Here is a 16,785-nt window from a genome sequence, read left to right on the forward strand (position 1 = left end):
CCATAATATCAAATAAATAATCTGTGTGTTTTCAGTTTATTTATAGTGTCATTAATTCACCTTTAAAAACATTTAACTTCACTTAAAATATCAGCAACATGATGGGAGAAGTCAAAGATATGTTGGACAAATCCATAAATACACAGGTTATTGTGTATTTGGTTTGTACATCTGTTGAATGATTTCCTCTCTATGTACAGTTTTTTAGTGGAAGCTCTTGTTTTTGTGCTCATGCTGTAACTTAAGCCTGCTTAGACTGGTTTTATTGTCTAACAGGAGAAGCGTATGAACAAGGCCACAGAGGTTATGATGCAGTATGTGGAAAATCTTAAGAGGACGTATGAGAAGGACCATGCAGAGCTCATGGAGTTTAAGAAGCTGGCCAACCAGAACTCGACTCGTTACGGAGTGTCTGTAGACCCTGGAGGTAAGATTACACTTGTGTTCCCTTTTCAGCACCGCTGCTGGCTTCATCTTCACTCGTATATTCCGCTAGGAAATTCCCACAGCGCCTGGAGTGTACTAATGCTGCATTACTGAGCAGCTTTACTGTCGATGTGGGAGAAACATCAGCATTTAAATGGTTACTGTGCTTTATTAATGCTGGTTCTTTGTCTCTCTTTATAAAGACGATGGACTTCCACGTCCATGTAGACCAATGCCCCTCATCCCTGGAAAGGTAAGCAATGAATTTTTTGTGTTTTTTTTCTGCTTCACGTTGTTGCACAGGTTTTGGATGTGCAACTGCCAGTCAGACAAAACAAGCAATATAAAGATTCAACCACTTGGCTGATTGTCATGGTTATTTTTCACAGTAGCTGTTTAAAAATATAAAAGTAAATCTGTACAGGTTGGTAGTTATCAACAGTGTCCACAGATCCAAAATTCTATTTAAGCGAGTTTCACAACTTGGGGGCCACAAATTCAAAAGCACAGTCACCTTTTGCCTTTTGTCATTAACTTCTTCTGACGCATCACCAACAGGATCAGCTGAGCTCAGAGAGCTAGTAGTTAGATATGGTTCCATACAGAAGTTCACTATTATACGGAGGCATCTGACCATGAAGAGCTCTAAAAGTGATCTGAAGAATCTTAAATTGAACCCTAAACAACAATAAATAAAATAAAATAAAGAGACTAGACGAGGATAATGGTCTTAACCTCCTCGCCCCTATGAATTATGTCCCCATCGGCGCCTCTAGGGACCATGATTCCTATTCACTGACCAGTCCAAAGGGTCAGAGATAAATCCGTCCGCCAAAGTGGGTGGCAAGTATGACCATACTGTCATGCTGCGAGCACACCTAAAAATGTCTCACCCTCCCCCGTTTTTACAGTTTTTTTCTGTTTCGTTTTTCTTTACAAAAAAGAAAAGTTATAGTGACTCTGTTTTTGTAAAACACAGTGCTCCATGTTTTGTCTTCTTTTCACCCGACCAGGTGCCTCGACGCAGGGTGAGCGTAGCGGTGGTGCCAAAGTTTAATCTTCTTAACATCCCGGGTCAGACCCCGGCCACAGCTGGCCAAGGCTCCAACGCAGGACCCACAACTGGTGCTGCTCTTCCTGTCCTGGTAGGTCTTCCTTTCCTGATGAGAAATGATGGGAAATGATGTATTAAGCATTTAGTACAATGACACCCACGCTCACAGATAAACTGCTGAGTTAAAGTTTCTCAGCAGGTGGGCAACATATTCATCTCTTGTAAAATAAAATACTTCCACTCAAGTATTTCTGTAAATGTAGCTGGCATTTTTACAGACACAAACAGTTTTTAAAAGGAAAAAGTACTTTTTTAAAACTTTTTTTATGTGTCGTATGTGACAGATTGCTTGATACAAACAAATGTTTTTCTCTTTGATTCTCAGAGCAGTCCTCAGTAGCACATTGAAATAAAACTGTGGAGTTTCTGAATGAGTTCCTGCTAAAATAGTTCATCTTTATAAGAAACATATTAACACCAAATATCTGGCATATAGAAGATTACTCCTATAGAAGTTTACTTTACTTTAGCAGGGTCACTCGAGGTGTTTGACCATCGACATGAGTCGAAACTGGTACAATAAAGTCCATAAAGTATCAGACTGTCTGTCTCATATTAAAGCAATGATTACTGATCAGAGGACCCTGCGTGCAAAGTGGAGTTTGCATCTTCCTTCCTGGGTTCTCTCCAGGTATTCTGCTTATCCAATACAAGGTTCCAGGTGCTGCTGGACACTATGCAAGGTATCACTGGGCATCTCAGGATAGCGAATTCAAAATTAGTTTCTGAACAAGTAGAGCTTGATCCTATAAATAACTCATCACTTCAATCTATGTCATCAATGAGTTCTCCGGGTTTACCAGAAGTGAACGTAGCTAGAAAAACCTTCATTTCCTTTGGGAAAGTCAAGGAAAGGCTAGATCTGTCCTGGCTTAGCAGTCAGTCAAATCTGGTTCCATAAACAAGTTGTGACATTCTTCTGGCACAGTGAAGGGAACCTGGCTGGACACTTGAATCCTCTCGAGGGACAATCACAAAAAACAATGTCAGCTCAAGAAATTCGAGGCAGTCCTCACAACACTGTTGTATCACTCTGTCATTTTTCTTTTTTCTTTTTGAGATAATTCACATCTGTTGAGTGTGTACAAAATTCAAAATACACAGACCATAGCACAAAAACAAGGGTTATGTAACTGTGCCAAAAACCTTCTGAAATGTGAAATTAGTATTTCTCCAAGAGGAACTGAAAAATCAAAAATAGATAATAAAGTTTATAAAGGCCCGAAATGTTAAAGCATATGTTCATCCAGAGAAGTAAAGCCAATTGTAGCAAATACTGTTTTGTTATTAAGATTTAGATTAGGGTTACGATTTTTTTTAACACTTTTCTCCTCAGTGTGAAGCAAATGACGTGAAAGGCACCACCTCCACAGAGGCTGCACAACCAGGAACAGAATGGTATGTTTCTTGTATTAATATTGTTACACGTGCACACACACATACATGGCTGCATGTAAGTCACGTGCCACTGCTTAATTTTCAAGGTCATTCCTCAGTCCTCTCACCCCTGAACTTCTAATCATTTTTATCAAAAGCGCTCAGATGGGACTTCAGCTTGTTTTTGTGACCTTCAGGATGTTTTTAAAGTGCAGAAACAATTCCAGTGAGGTAAAAATAAACCTGAAAGCATTAAAAAAAAAAAGCTAGAGTTGAGGGATATGCTATTACGGGACTGCTATCCAGTAATCTAAACATTTATGAAAGAGTTTGATGAAGTCCAGGCACAAGGCTCCAATCATATTGTAGTTATAAAGTCAGCCTGAGTAGAGCTCTCTCAGTGTCTGGGCTAGATGTTCTTTAAGGACAATCGCAATAACAAATGTGCAAAGTGCAATCACAGTTTTTCGTTTGTACTCATCGTTCTCGTGATGGTGGGATGCACATCCCACTCGGCCTGCGCTGCGTCTCATCCGTTATACGACCGGACCGCAGTACTGTGATGGAACCTGACTGTAACAGTGTTTTGTTACGTCTGCTGTGATCGTCACGGTGTCCAAGGCTAATTGTTCTTTCCTATCTGAAACAATGCAGTGGAAAGAGTGTGTCGGAGCAGGAAAATGAGCCAGCCAAGCCTTCAGTAAACCTGGAGGAGCTCCGAGCCGAGATCAAGGCAAATATCGAAGAGGAGGCCTATCAAAAAGGGTGAGGCCCTCTCTTCTGCTTTTTAGTGTAGATAAGCGGACAGTGTGATGACACAGTTGTTTATCAGAAATCATTTCAGTTGTGTGTCCCAATTTCACTTGTAAATGTGAATATTTCAAACGCAGCTACCAAGATGGACTGAAGCAAGGCAAGGCGCTTCAGGAAGAAAAACGTGAAGACGAAAGTGCTGCGGACAAATTGCTGGAAACAAAAAATAAGGACGAAGAGAGCGGAGAGAGGCTTAAGAACAGCAGGTGAACTCACTCTGTCATGTTAGAAAAGGAAATATAAATTGTGTATTTATGCTCATCTCTGATAGTATTGATATAAGCACAACAAATTATTTGTGCTCTTTTTGTAAATAATTCATGATCAGTGGAAGATGAATCTCTTTATTACACACAAAATGTTACATTTAATTGAAAATACATAAAAAAAATTATAACAACACCACAAACCCATTTTTAAAATCACAAAGAGTGAGTTTATATCTACAGTACTCTGCAAAAGTCTTTAGCCACACCTCATTTCTCTCATGAGTTGCTGTGGGGATGGTAGACCTTATTACAGACCCACATGCAAGACGCTGAGACAGAATAGCATAAGGTGAGCTTTTAATGCTGACAGCTACCAAGGTTTAAAAAGTCTGGAAAGTATCCAAGATGACGTATTAAGATGAGGAAAGCAAACATTCAGGGAACAATAGAAAGCACAAGGAAAGACCAGCACTAGGTAAGACACCTGCCAAGGACAACTCAACGAAAGTTAAGGGGAAATGGAGACAATAACTACAAGAAGTAATGAGGGAAGTGGAAACAGCTGGGAAATACAGCTGGAACTAATTAGAAATAACGCACCAAGGGAAGTAGAATTACACACAAAGAACAAGAGATGAAAGACCACCAAGATAAAACAGGAAAACACCTAACAGAGACAGAGACTTAACAGTAAGATGCAGGATAACTGAAACAAGGAACTGAGTACAAACAATGTCCATGAACAGAACCTAGATTACTAAACTAAAACTAGAAAGGCATAAAAATAAGGAAACCAACCCAGAAAGTGCTGAAAGTATAACACATAAAAAAACAGAAAAGATTAATAAGTCCAAGCACAAAACACTCAGTGATTTGTGCAGTGATTTATGGAAGCATTTGCAAACATATGTGAAAATAGAGCATAAAAGCAAACATAAACGGTACATGGATCAACTCAGGTCGTGTGTCAGGTCTTTGTTAATTTGCTATGTGTTGGCTTTTTTATGCTTGAATGATTCATTTGTCAAAACAAGAAAAAGAAAGAAAATAGTCAGGTACAAGGACTGGACTGAAAATGAGTGAAAACGCAGCCAATGTCTGGCAACTTTTGCTCAAGACCACTTTAAAAAATTACAGGAAAAAGCTCAAGACCTTTGCACAGCTTGCAAAGGTTGCACAGCTGCATATAACTTTTACATGCGTATCGCTAAATTAATCTTGTGGGATTAAAAGTGAGAGTAAAATTAGCCTCCACAGCCATTATTTCAACAAATATATACGGTCTTTTCCCCTGTCTTTTTATAGTTTAGATAATGTCTGTAATTTAAAGAAACTTCTGTAGTTCCTCCATAATGAGCACTTTCCCCTGCCCAATATTTTGTCACCTGCTATATGAACTTATTATCTTTGCAGGAGGATGGAGGAAGTCCTGGCTGTTGTAGGCGAGTTCTGCCCCAAGGTATCCACGAGTCGGCGGCTTCTATGGCTCACTTTGACGCTGTTTGTGGCTGTGTGTGTGGTGTTCAGTATTTATTCATTCTTCAGTGACTATTACAACCGACACGAGGACACATAAGGGAAGAGGAACTTTGTGTGAGACACTGATTGAGATCTTTGGACTGGGTGTAAGAGTGCAACGAAAGAACCCGCTAAACAGAATAACAGAGACCTCATACATCACGTCTCTGCCAGTTTACCATATCATCAGACACACTTGAATCAAATGACCCCGATACTCAAGGGTCAGAGACATTTTGGGAGGCTTTATGGCTCATGAGGCCTTCTTCATGGTCAGCAGAGATAAGTTATAATCTTGCTTGAAATGAAAAGTTGAAAGGATGTTTGCTGCAGCAAAAGATAAGATGATTCTGTTTAGGGACCAATTATATTGTGTGCTGAAATAGATATTTAATTAAATTAGATCTTGTAATTATACATTCTGGTTCTGGTACTTTGAATGCTGAATATGGCACTTTTTCATTAAATGCCACAGTAGAAACATTGTATATTTATCTACACAATAGAATCTCTCAGGTTTGATAGATAATGAAGTCCCTGAGAGACTTTTAATACATATTTAAAGAAAAATGTTTTTATCTGTTGTTTTTTCTATTAAAAAAAATGTTTCAAATGTAAGCACATTCCACAGCAGTTCTTCAAGTGCAATACTCAGCTCATGGTTCTCATTTGTGCCATGTTTGATTGTTACTTCAGAGCACTGAGAGATTTTTTTTTCTTGTAAACGAGCACTGTTTAGACTTCATGATTCCTTTTCTGTCTTTGCACATGTGTGCCGCCTGTGCTGTCCGTTCTCTGTTCATTTTATGGTCTGTCACCTCTCCTTTAAATAAAAAGTGCCTGAAATATTTCCTCTAGTCATTTCAGTAGCGACAAATATTCGTTGCTATGAAAACTAAGTACTGCCAATGATTCAGTAGCTTGTAAAACCACCTTTAGCAGCAATAACTTGACGTGTCAGAATTTTGGCCCATTCTTCTTTGTTGATCCATTTCATCGAGTTTGGGGGGCATTTATTCCTGCACAGATGTTTTAAAGTCGCACCACAGCATTTCCATTGAGTTGAGGTCTGCTGTATTTGATTCTCACCAAACACCAAACATGGAGCTGTGCATTAAGACCAAATATCTCCACTCTGTTCCAGAATAATCTGATATCCCCATATTGGTGTTGTTCCTGGATCATCATATTCAATGCTGGTCCAGGGTCAATATTGCAAGTATCCAATCACATTGTTATGATATAGTTTTGGAATGCAGGGGGAAAAAACCTGCCAATGTCCACAAAATTTTTATAAAAGGGGGCAGTTAGGGTCAGAGTTATGGTTGGGGGTTAGAATGTAATAGTCGATAAAGTTAAGGGGCTATAGTTATGGTTACAGGGTCTGCGTTAGGTGTGTGGTGTGATGGTGTGTATCCACACTGCAAAACTAGACCATGCTTTGTTCAGATGCAACTGTGCAAACAGAGGCCACAGGATACTTTTGCTGGAAAAATGTCTAAATTCTCTCACCAAGACCTGTTGGGAAATTCTATTGTGTTCCCATTTGAAAGTCTCATAGTCTAATTTAGTTTAATTCTATAACAACTTTAAGGACATGCAAACCCCACTCTTAGAGAGGTGATATGTACGATGAGCATTCGTGCTCTAATCCAGTGTCACCTCACATCTGTCAAAAACCCTGCTGCATCTTCGTCAGCAGGCTCTGCATCATTTCCTGCCATCGGGGCTTGCGGAGAAATGTTTTTGTGGAAATAGGAGGCCGCGTGCCAAAGGCTCATCTGAGGAGACCAAAGATAATAAGCGCACACATGATGGAGAATTTCCCAGAGAGAGGAAATCATCAGGACAGAAGAGAATCTCTTCTCGAGTGTATTACATCATGGTTTTCAGAAACTTTCACAACTCTACTGCAAATCCCACCTTTTGTGCTTTCACTTTATCCTTTTAATATATTGTTTGTACAGAATCATGGAATAGAATAGAATTACTATATACAGACTCTTTATTTTCATCACACAAAAAGTACAACAAAACTGTACGCAATTCTATTCAGTGCAAAGAGAGTAAGCAAACTATTTTAATAAACTTTCTTTTTCGATGTAATAAGATTCAAAAGAGAATTCTAATAAGTAAATGTGAGTGTTTATATTATATATATATATATATATATATATATATATATATATATACATATATATATATATATATTTGTGCCTGTAAAAATACTGGTTGCAGTTGAACCTGAAAACATAACTTATTTATTGAAGTTTAACAACATTTCACATTAAAAATGCTGAATGGGAACACGTGTGCACTGCTTTTCCCCTTCTACTGAATTTCTGCAGATTAGTGTTTTTGATGTATTACTTATCGTCTCCTGAGCCCTGCTCCCAGAACATAGGATGGCTCTTGATCTGACCCATGTGCACTACTTCCTTCTTCCTTTTCCGTTATTCTCTGGCAGTGACAGAGTCCACACATCCCAGTGAGCATGATCACCTCTATTTAACCGTGCCTTTTGGCTCAGAGACACATAAACCTTGCAGCAGCAGTGATACCCAGCATTCATCTGTCTTTACTCTGACCAGTCATGAACATCATCTGGCTTTGCCTCCCAGCAGCGCTGCTCGTTACTTCAGCCTTGTCTGTTCAAATGACTGACATAAGGAACCTCAGAGGTAAGTTATTTCACATATTTTCTAATATGTACAAATATATATATATATATAGATTATTGTACTACCATATATAGTAAATATAAATATGCTTTTTCCAGTTTCCCCAGGATTCAATCAAAGTATTGCAGGAGTAATGCTGGTCACATCTTTAAATGAGCTCAACCAGCCTGAGTATGCTTTCAATGCCAGTGAAGCTCGCAGGCTCTGCTGGTCCTTTGGACTGAACATTGCTTCAAAAGCACAAGTACAGAAAGCTCTTTCTAGAGGTTTAGAAACATGCAGGTGAGACCAAAGTGAGAGAAAAAATCACCTCAGTATCACCTCTGAGTAATATAACGAGAAGCACCTAATGTAATATTTTGTTCAGGTTTGGATGGATTGATGAACACTTCGCAGTCATTCCCCGCATCCACCCAATTCCCAGCTGTGGCAGGAATAAGAGCGGCTTGGTGCCCTGGCGAGCCAGCGTAAAACAAAAGTTTGATGTGTTTTGCTTCAACGAGACAGGTGAGTAACTTTGCACCTGCATTTTACTTATGAAGAGACAAAAGATATTTAAAAAGTGATTGTGCATGCTGTTCACAGCTTTGTTATTCAAAGAATAAAACAGGTCTGCTGTATAGTCTATGTAAATAAGAATACATTAGTATTAATGAATACTCTTAACACAAACTTTGATTCTTTATTGTATTCGCATTGGATTTTAATTTGTATTCAGCAGCATTTTAGTATATTCCACATAACTAGGATGGGGAAAAAAAACAAAAAAAAACATTGGAGAGCATTTTTATCGAAGGTTTTTCAAATACATACAATACACTCCTAGCACTTTCCAAAACATAATCATCATTTCAAACAGGAGGAAGTACAAAAGAAAAGAAAAAATAATCAGAATTGTTTGAAAATCGTCTAATCTTTGCACAGATGCAGCGATACAACGAATGGATGAAGTAACTGACAGTCCTTTGAAGAGCACACATGGCGTGGGTCACACACACCACACCACAACACCACCATCCACATCTTCCTCCTCGACTCCTGAAACGCTCGACAGTGAGATAGAACCAGCCCGCTTTGCCAGCAGCTCACAAAGCTTTACTGCAGGTATGGGACTCGTAATCTGAACTCTGTCACAGTCAGTTAACACAGCACAAGACTAATAGACAGGCAAAGGCCTCGTTATCAACAGTGTGCATGTTTCATATTTTAGGAAAAGCTGTGCTCATCTTCTGCTCCTGTGCGCTTCTTCTGCTTATAACAATCATCCTGACATACCTCAAATTGTAAGAGCTTTTTTTTTTTAATAATACATAAAACACAATAAAGTTTCTCTTGTTGCATATTATTACATCTTTTTCCTGTCCATCTGTTAATAAAAAACAGAAGACGTTGCTCTCAGAAGTCAGACGTGAAAGAGCAGAAAGAGTACATCCAGACAGAAGAGTGGATCTGTGTGAAGACCCCTACAGAAACCAAGAAAGCTGCTGAGGAAGATGAGAGGATAGAAGTGGGCGACGACGCACAGTAAACGTTATTCTGATGAGAAACTGTTTGTGATCCTCGATTTGTGTTAAATTAAGAGACAGAATGGCTGTAACGTGATTTCTTTTTGTATTCTGTTAAATGGTGCATTTTAGCCACTGGAGGGCAGTGTTTGTAATAAAATGATTTTAAATACTCATACGGGTTTGGTGTTCTACACAACAAAAACTCATAATAACAGCTTTTCTGCAGGTTTACCCACTTCTTAAATCCACATTATTCTAGTTTTTACTCTTCAGTATCTCTCAAGCTTTTTTAAAAGTCACTGAAGCTTGTTTTAAGCAAACTGTTTGTTTGTTCTCTCATTGGTAACTCTAATGTCTGATATGGGCTGTGAAAAGTTTCTATGAGATCTTGTGGGCTTCCACAGCTTTGCCTTTGAATACTTGAGCATCGTCCCTTACAATTCAATTTTAGAAAACCCATCTGCTATTAATTTGCAATTAGTTAAGTATTGCTCTTTTAGTTTTAGTTTTATTGAAGTTTTTATTCCATCACAGCCAGCCAGAGGCACTTTTTACAAAATAAATAAATAAAGGTAAATGTAGATATCTTAGAGTGCAACATGCTTCGATTCTGTCAAATGTGAGGTCCTCTTTACTCGCTGTGGGAATTCATAGATTCAGCCTTCACTGCATCAACAATGAAGCTGAGTTCATTGCACAGCGTTTCGTGTCTGTAGGCCATCCGGACCTGGGCGACGTTGGTCTTACGGATATCGTTTCCTTCGGGTCCATCTTTCAGATAGTTCTCTCCCAGGAAGTGCATCTTATCCTTGCAAAAGTAATCACAACAGTAGGTGGAAGAAAGGATGATTAGATCTTGTGTGAGTTGACCAATGCCTGCTAAGACAGAATTTATGTTGTCTTTTTTCAAATGAAGGATGTGACCACACCTGGTGAGAAAACCCACTCTGCAGCACACTGTTCCTGGCTATTTCACACACATCACAGGTGCTGAACTTCCACAGCTGAGCTGCTATGGCGTACTCCTCCATCAGTGGTTCCTCAGAGGATACACAAATAGCAGATAAGCTTTATTCAGACTACAGAAATGAATCAAAATAACAAATACTGTATTAGTTAGGCAAACAATGGTTTTGGATCACTGAATGATGACCTGAAAACACAGTTTCCTGTAGATTTTTTATTTATTTATTTTTTTACCTTGGTGTAGTGGAACAGCATGGGATCATCTGTGGACAGGGACACACACAGACCTTTGTGCAGGAAGTCTTTTAGCGGGCTTTTGGAGTATTCCAGGAACAGGCCATTGTTGCTGAGTGGAGACATTGCAATTGGTACCTGGGCTAGGTAGTACAGGTACTGCAGCACTGGGCTCTGTAGGAAGTTTGACAGAGGTGCTGCTCGTGAACGTGAAAGATGGGAAAACACACAAATGTACACACTGTCATTGTGTGTTTTATCTTAATGCTGAGTGAGTTGGAGTCCGTACTATAGCGGTGACCTTTGGGATATTCTGCAGTTTATAAGCAATGCTTTGTGGTTTACTGGTTTATAACTCGGGACAGTCGTGAGTACCTTCCTCAGGTTGAGTCCATGTGAGATGTTGTCAGCAGTGAGAAAGGCAGAGACCAGATGAGTGAGTGATCCAGCTTCTCCACAGTGGGGACGGAACTGGAAGGTGTTCAGTCCACACTCTCTATACAAGACGCAGAAGAGTATAATAAGCAACATCACATAACAGCATTTAATCATCTTCATCACACCGAGTGCCGATCAGCTTTAAGCATCAAGTAGTTCAGAACTGGCTTTCCTGTAATTTATTAGTCACTCTTCCACTGACAGTTATACAAAGTGACAGAATAAACTGTCTTTTGAGGGCTGGACACACACTGCTAGGTCAGGGTCTAACATGTCCTACATCCATGTCAAGTCTTCCTTCATCTATGTGTTTACGAAAGAAAAAAGTATTCTTATTGTCACACAAAGGAGTTGTCAGTTATTCGGCAGGGCAGATACCTCTTAAGCTGTCTGTGCGTTTCCAAAATTAGAATATTAAAAAATGAATCAGCTTTTATTTTTTATGGTCTTCACTGCTGGTACAACCTTTCTGTACATCTGAGATAAAACATTTAAATTGGGGCTTAAAGCATGTCTGCAACTTCATCTTAACCCTAATTTCTTGTCTGTGTTTCCCCATCTAAAGATTAATCATTACAGGGTAGAGTAATACAGCTTTATATCATGATATACACATATAGTTGACATGTTTTAACTGTCTTTGCATTTTTCTCCCTTTCTGTGCAGAACTCTGAATTACCTTGGGTTTCATATACTTATATTGAGTCACCCATTTAGCAGACATCAAGTAAATTCAATCTGCCTGCTTCTGATACTTCACCGTACCTGGGGAATGATACTTACTTTCTGAGGTTGTTGAGGACTATGATGTTTGCGTACATGTGGAAGATGTAGTAGCTGTATGGAGGATTTTCAACTGAAGTCCACTGTTCTGGTTTTGGGCTCCTGAAGGAGAACATGTGATCGCTGTGTTTGGACTCATCGTCCACGCTGTCAAAGCCAGACACCTGCATCCACAAAAACAGTCATTTTCTGCTGGGATTTTTTTAATGAAGCCCGGCAGGTATTAATATTAAATGGTTATTAGTCATTTGTTTCCACAAATGTTACCAATCAACAGTCAGTTATTTTTATATTGTGCAATATATGGACAGACGTACTGGGCCACCAGCAGGTTACACCCACAGGAGCTTATACACCTGTGGCAATGGGACTAAAAACACCTGTACTTCAATATTAAGTAGTGGAACACAATACCTTTGCCCATACAGTGTATTTCTGAACAATTTTACATTTTATGAAGCCAGTTTATATTATAAAGACATGTTTTCATATTGATGCGTCATTATATTTTCATTGCCCTAATGGGTGCATCTGCTTACCACTACAGTATAGTCTGCTATATCACTCAACTATTATTATACTGCACATAAATGCATCTTTTGAAGACATGAAGTACATCTTTTTGTGCAAAACTGATCCTCATAATATTTGCTGAGATCTGTTTTGGTACAACAAATCTTACATATTTGAGGAAAATGTGAAGTTCTTTGTGTTTCTGTGGGTTGACTGTGGCCTCAAACAAAGGAAGGAATATGTTCTCCAGCATCTTGGCAAAATTGGGTATCAGCTTCTTTAGCTTGAAAATATCACTGCAACATAAAAGTAAATTTTAGATTTCACAAAATGCATTTACATTAAAAGCCTGCATTTTCAGCATGAAGCACTTACTATATTCTGGGCACTTGAATCATCCACCTTATGTTTGGAGAGTATAATTTGTGGTCAATAAACCACTTGGACAGACTGTACCACTCGTCAGGAGACCTTCCGTAGATGGACAGGCGTGGCTCTACATGCTGATACTTGCTCTCCTCCAGGCCATGGGCCACTTCCTATAAAAAAATGGTGAGAGGAAGAGTGCATCAAGTTTTCTCTGCATCACTCCGTCTTGAAATTGATGAAATGCTACAAATGATGATAGTACCTTTATGATGCAAGCAAAATACTCTCCATTAACAACATTGTCAGTTTTCAGGAAGATTTCGCGAAGCTCACTGGCTCCCACTGGGTTATACTTCGCATTGAACTTATCAAAGCGGTGGAAGGTTTGTCTCCCCTGTAAATGTAATAAATCATAAAGTGTGATTCAGAATCCCAGAATGATGCAAGCAGCAGAAAGACAAAATCTGAAATTCTTAAATATATTGTCTTAATGGAATATTTGAATTCAAAAGAATAGACAATATTTCTCACAGCATGTACGTCGAGAGAGTCCACAGTAAGGTCATAGGGGTCCTTGTTGAGGTGCTGGAAAACCTCTTTGAGTGTCATTCTTTGTCCACCCTTTTCTAAAACTACACGTTCTGCATCAGTCTGATACGTCTTCTGGATGAAGGTGAGCAGATGTTTCTGAGACATGCATGCAGCTGCATGAATGTGCGTGTCCACCTGCAAGAAAGAAACCGTATGTTCAGTCTGCACGCACTAATATCCTATATTTAACCCCTCCCAGTTGGGCATGCTCAGAAGGTATTCAGGCCCAGCAATCCAAGAGGCAACTAAAACAGATGTCTGAACCACCTCAACTAGCTTTTCCTTTCCAGATGGATCTCAGAGTGGAGGTGATGCTCTGTTGTGACAAAAGGAGCAGCAGCACTGAAAATGTGCTTCACTTTGTGCCAAAGATGCAGAACCAGCTCTTACTTTGGATGGTGTAATTGGTGAAGCTTCCCCTGAGGCTTCAGGCTCTGCCTCCTCTACAAACGACATTGCTGTCACATTCAGAAGTTCTTCAAAGTGCTTTTTGCCAAGCAATTAAATGATAACAGCTGCAGGTTAATCTGGGTAGTTTGCAGAGCATGCTTTAGTATCTACACTCACTTTAAAGTTCAGTCAGATGTAATGGTTGCCTCACTTCCCAGAGATGGAATACTAACCTTTCTAACATTGTAGAAATCTCTGTGAGGCACACGTTTTAATTCCTTGAGCTCAGCCATCTCATTGAGCATCTCATGGAGGTTGAATTTTGAACTCAAGAAATTTAGTCTCCTATGACAGTAGGTTTTCCTGAAAATTGAAAGTGACACTCAGTTCATTCTCTAAAAAGTGCAGAATGGATGATAACCGGTTTTTCAACCAGCATGTCTGCATAATTGTTTTGGAAACTTACGTGGGTCCATCTGCAGTCATGGCAAGCACATGACTCAGCTCTACAGCAAAGGTCTCCAAGTCTGGGTAAGGAAGGTCATGAGGCTGGTTTTGTTTGAAAGCCTCTTCATTATCATACACATAAACTATCCCATCCTTCATCTTCAGTTTATAATTTAGATCCTTGGGGATGTTGTCCATGCAGTAGGGATCCTCCCCAGCTTCTGAACATGGGCACATGTCTGGTGGTCGCAAAGGTTTTTCCATTACTTTCATATAAATTAGAACAAAGCATGTTTTTAAATTTTGTTATACATACAGCTCAGCTTCGTACATCATACCTGGAAGGACCTCATCTTCTTCGCTCCAGGTCGTGTTCTGAGCACTTCGTAGGAACTTGCTCGTCGTTCTGCAGAATCTGTGATAGGCTAGCTTTGAGTATTTCTCTCGAAGAAGCAGAGCTTTAAACAGATTTTTGGCGGCCTGATCATAGTCGTCCAGTGTGATCTGAGAGGAGGATGAGCATTAAACATAAATTCAAGTCTAATCCAATAGTAGTAATAGTGAAGGCTACACTGGATCATGGAGGGACACTGTGCAGTGACTGGCTGCTAGATTTTGAAGCAACAATGCTTTGACTGGCATCTAAATTCATCTTTTATACTTCAAAATGTAGACAGTTTTGCACTTTTAAGATTTTGAATTAATTCCTTCAGGAGGGTGGCAGGAAGACATGCAGTTGTCTCTACTTCCAATAATTCGATTTTTTGGATACTGCACACTTAAATCATGCTACATTCAATTTGAAGATATTGTCATTTCACATTTGTCTGAGTTTTTTTTTTTTACCATTTAATATTCAAATTCAAAATATTACATATGGGATGTATATGTATGTAACTACACCAGTTGGCACTTTCAACGAGAGTACTTACACCAGCACAGTAATCTCCACTAATAGTAACCCTCTGATAATCAGGGCAGTTTTCCTGCACAGATGAGCTGGTGGAACTGGGGGACATGAATGGTGTCACTAGGCGTGCCCAATCTGCATTGGCTGGGACTTGTAGGCAAAGTGACTTGGAACGAATCATCCTCAGGCTGTTCCTCCTGAAAAGTCAGCAACTTGATTAGCATTTGGTGCAAAGCTCACTTAAATGAACGAGTCTTTACCTAAAATCATGGTAAGATGACTCATTAAAAGGGGCCTATTATGCTCAGTTTTAACTTCACATTTATATCATTAGACTCTACAGAGCCGCTTTGCATTATTTACAGTTTGAACTTTGCACAATCTGTTTTAGTTCATCCCCCTTTACCCCCACCTTCCATTTTTATGGAAACGAAAAGATTTAAATAACAGGTGGGTGTGGCTTCAGTGCTAACAGTCAGAGCTGTGTGCCTAAGGAGACTATATTACATCATACAGAATCAAGACCACAAAAGAAAAATCAAAAGGAGCAGACTGAAAACTTTAAGTCTTGGCTCATGTATATCTAACACCACATAAATAATAAGCAAAACTGAAAATATACGTCTTATAAAGGGATTTTTGTTTTGTTTTTTATACTAGGATAATTTTGCTTGCATGAACAGACTGATCTGCGGTTCAGAGTCCAAGCAGGACTTACCTCTTAAGAGTCTCCTCTGACTGCTGCTCTGCCAGCTCCTTAAGCAGTTCATGGTCTTTGGCTTGCTGGAGGCCAATTGGGCAGTCCTCAGGCATCGTGAACATCGACAAGGCATTTTTGGTTTCTTCTTCTTTTAATGCCGATGCATATACTTTCTCTGCAAGCAACTGCGTCTCCTCCTCCACCTCACTCAGATTCACCTTTAGAAATTGACGAGGCATGTCTGCAAGAGACCAGAAGCATCAGTAAAATGGCCGGCGTCTGAAGTCTCTGACTGTAGAGTGCAAAGGAGGTCTGCAGTACTTGTCAGGACGTTAAATGCTCTGACTACTGTGTGGTGTTTTGTAAACAGGGAAATCTACCTGTGCACGTGTTTGGGGACAGGGCATTCATCATCGCAGGTCCTCTCTCGCCGCAGCAGGTAGACTTTATAACTATCACTGCGTCCAACAAACGCAATAAGTTGTTTATATTATAGTTACATTATAGCCGTTAATATCCCTGCTCTTATTTGCACAGTTTTTTCTTTTTCTGTTTTTAATAATTTTTTTAATTTTTAATAACTTACTAACTGTACTGTATTTTTTTCATTATGCTGCAAATTGTTTTTTGAATCTGCGTGCTCCATCTGCCTGTCACTTTGATGCTGGAACACCCAAATTTCCCCAGTAAGGGACAATAAAGGATATTTCTATTCTATTCTGTTTCATTATCCAACTATTGCACAGCATCACCGCCTAGAGAGTTCTGAGTGAACTGTTTGTTAAAATGTTAAAAGCT

The 16,785-nt window shown here is 39.4% G+C and overlaps 3 protein-coding genes across 4 annotated transcripts in view; 2 read left to right on the forward strand and 1 right to left on the reverse strand.

Annotated features, from left to right (window-relative positions):
* The window catches only part of irag1 (inositol 1,4,5-triphosphate receptor associated 1), a 36,554-nt gene extending 30,255 nt beyond the window's left edge, over positions 1 to 6,299 (forward strand). For both annotated transcript variants that reach the window (XM_085454263.1, XM_085454255.1), the window contains 7 exons: positions 277 to 427; positions 630 to 679; positions 1,440 to 1,571; positions 2,877 to 2,938; positions 3,572 to 3,682; positions 3,808 to 3,936; positions 5,353 to 6,299. In XM_085454263.1, coding sequence (XP_085310389.1) covers positions 277 to 427; positions 630 to 679; positions 1,440 to 1,571; positions 2,877 to 2,938; positions 3,572 to 3,682; positions 3,808 to 3,936; positions 5,353 to 5,515 — 798 coding nt within the window. In that variant the 3' untranslated portion in view covers positions 5,516 to 6,299. The remainder of the gene's footprint in view (positions 1 to 276; positions 428 to 629; positions 680 to 1,439; positions 1,572 to 2,876; positions 2,939 to 3,571; positions 3,683 to 3,807; positions 3,937 to 5,352) is intronic.
* Positions 6,300 to 7,973: 1,674 nt separating this feature from the next.
* On the forward strand, positions 7,974 to 9,819 carry lyve1a (lymphatic vessel endothelial hyaluronic receptor 1a). The gene is made up of 6 exons (XM_085454281.1): positions 7,974 to 8,138; positions 8,237 to 8,420; positions 8,506 to 8,645; positions 9,063 to 9,242; positions 9,349 to 9,421; positions 9,522 to 9,819. The coding sequence occupies exons 1-6, from the start codon at positions 8,051 to 8,053 to the stop codon at positions 9,664 to 9,666; spliced, it is 810 nt and encodes a 269-aa protein (XP_085310407.1). The 5' UTR covers positions 7,974 to 8,050; the 3' UTR covers positions 9,667 to 9,819.
* On the reverse strand, positions 8,807 to 16,279 carry ampd3a (adenosine monophosphate deaminase 3a). The gene is made up of 14 exons (XM_085454271.1): positions 16,006 to 16,279; positions 15,310 to 15,484; positions 14,716 to 14,881; positions 14,397 to 14,616; positions 14,164 to 14,293; positions 13,481 to 13,675; positions 13,212 to 13,343; positions 12,956 to 13,119; positions 12,750 to 12,876; positions 12,068 to 12,231; positions 11,222 to 11,342; positions 10,847 to 11,020; positions 10,576 to 10,686; positions 8,807 to 10,454 (listed from the first exon to the last, which is right to left on the reverse strand). Exons 1-14 carry the CDS (start codon positions 16,224 to 16,226, stop codon positions 10,278 to 10,280), a joined length of 2,277 nt encoding a protein of 758 aa, XP_085310397.1. The 5' UTR covers positions 16,227 to 16,279; the 3' UTR covers positions 8,807 to 10,277.
* Positions 16,280 to 16,785: the final 506 nt, after the last annotated feature.

This window comes from Copadichromis virginalis, linkage group LG1, assembly GCF_057382275.1.
Source record: "Copadichromis virginalis isolate Kocher_CV1m ecotype Utaka linkage group LG1, C_Virginalis_male_GT1.1, whole genome shotgun sequence".
Taxonomy (NCBI): domain Eukaryota; kingdom Metazoa; phylum Chordata; class Actinopteri; order Cichliformes; family Cichlidae; genus Copadichromis; species Copadichromis virginalis.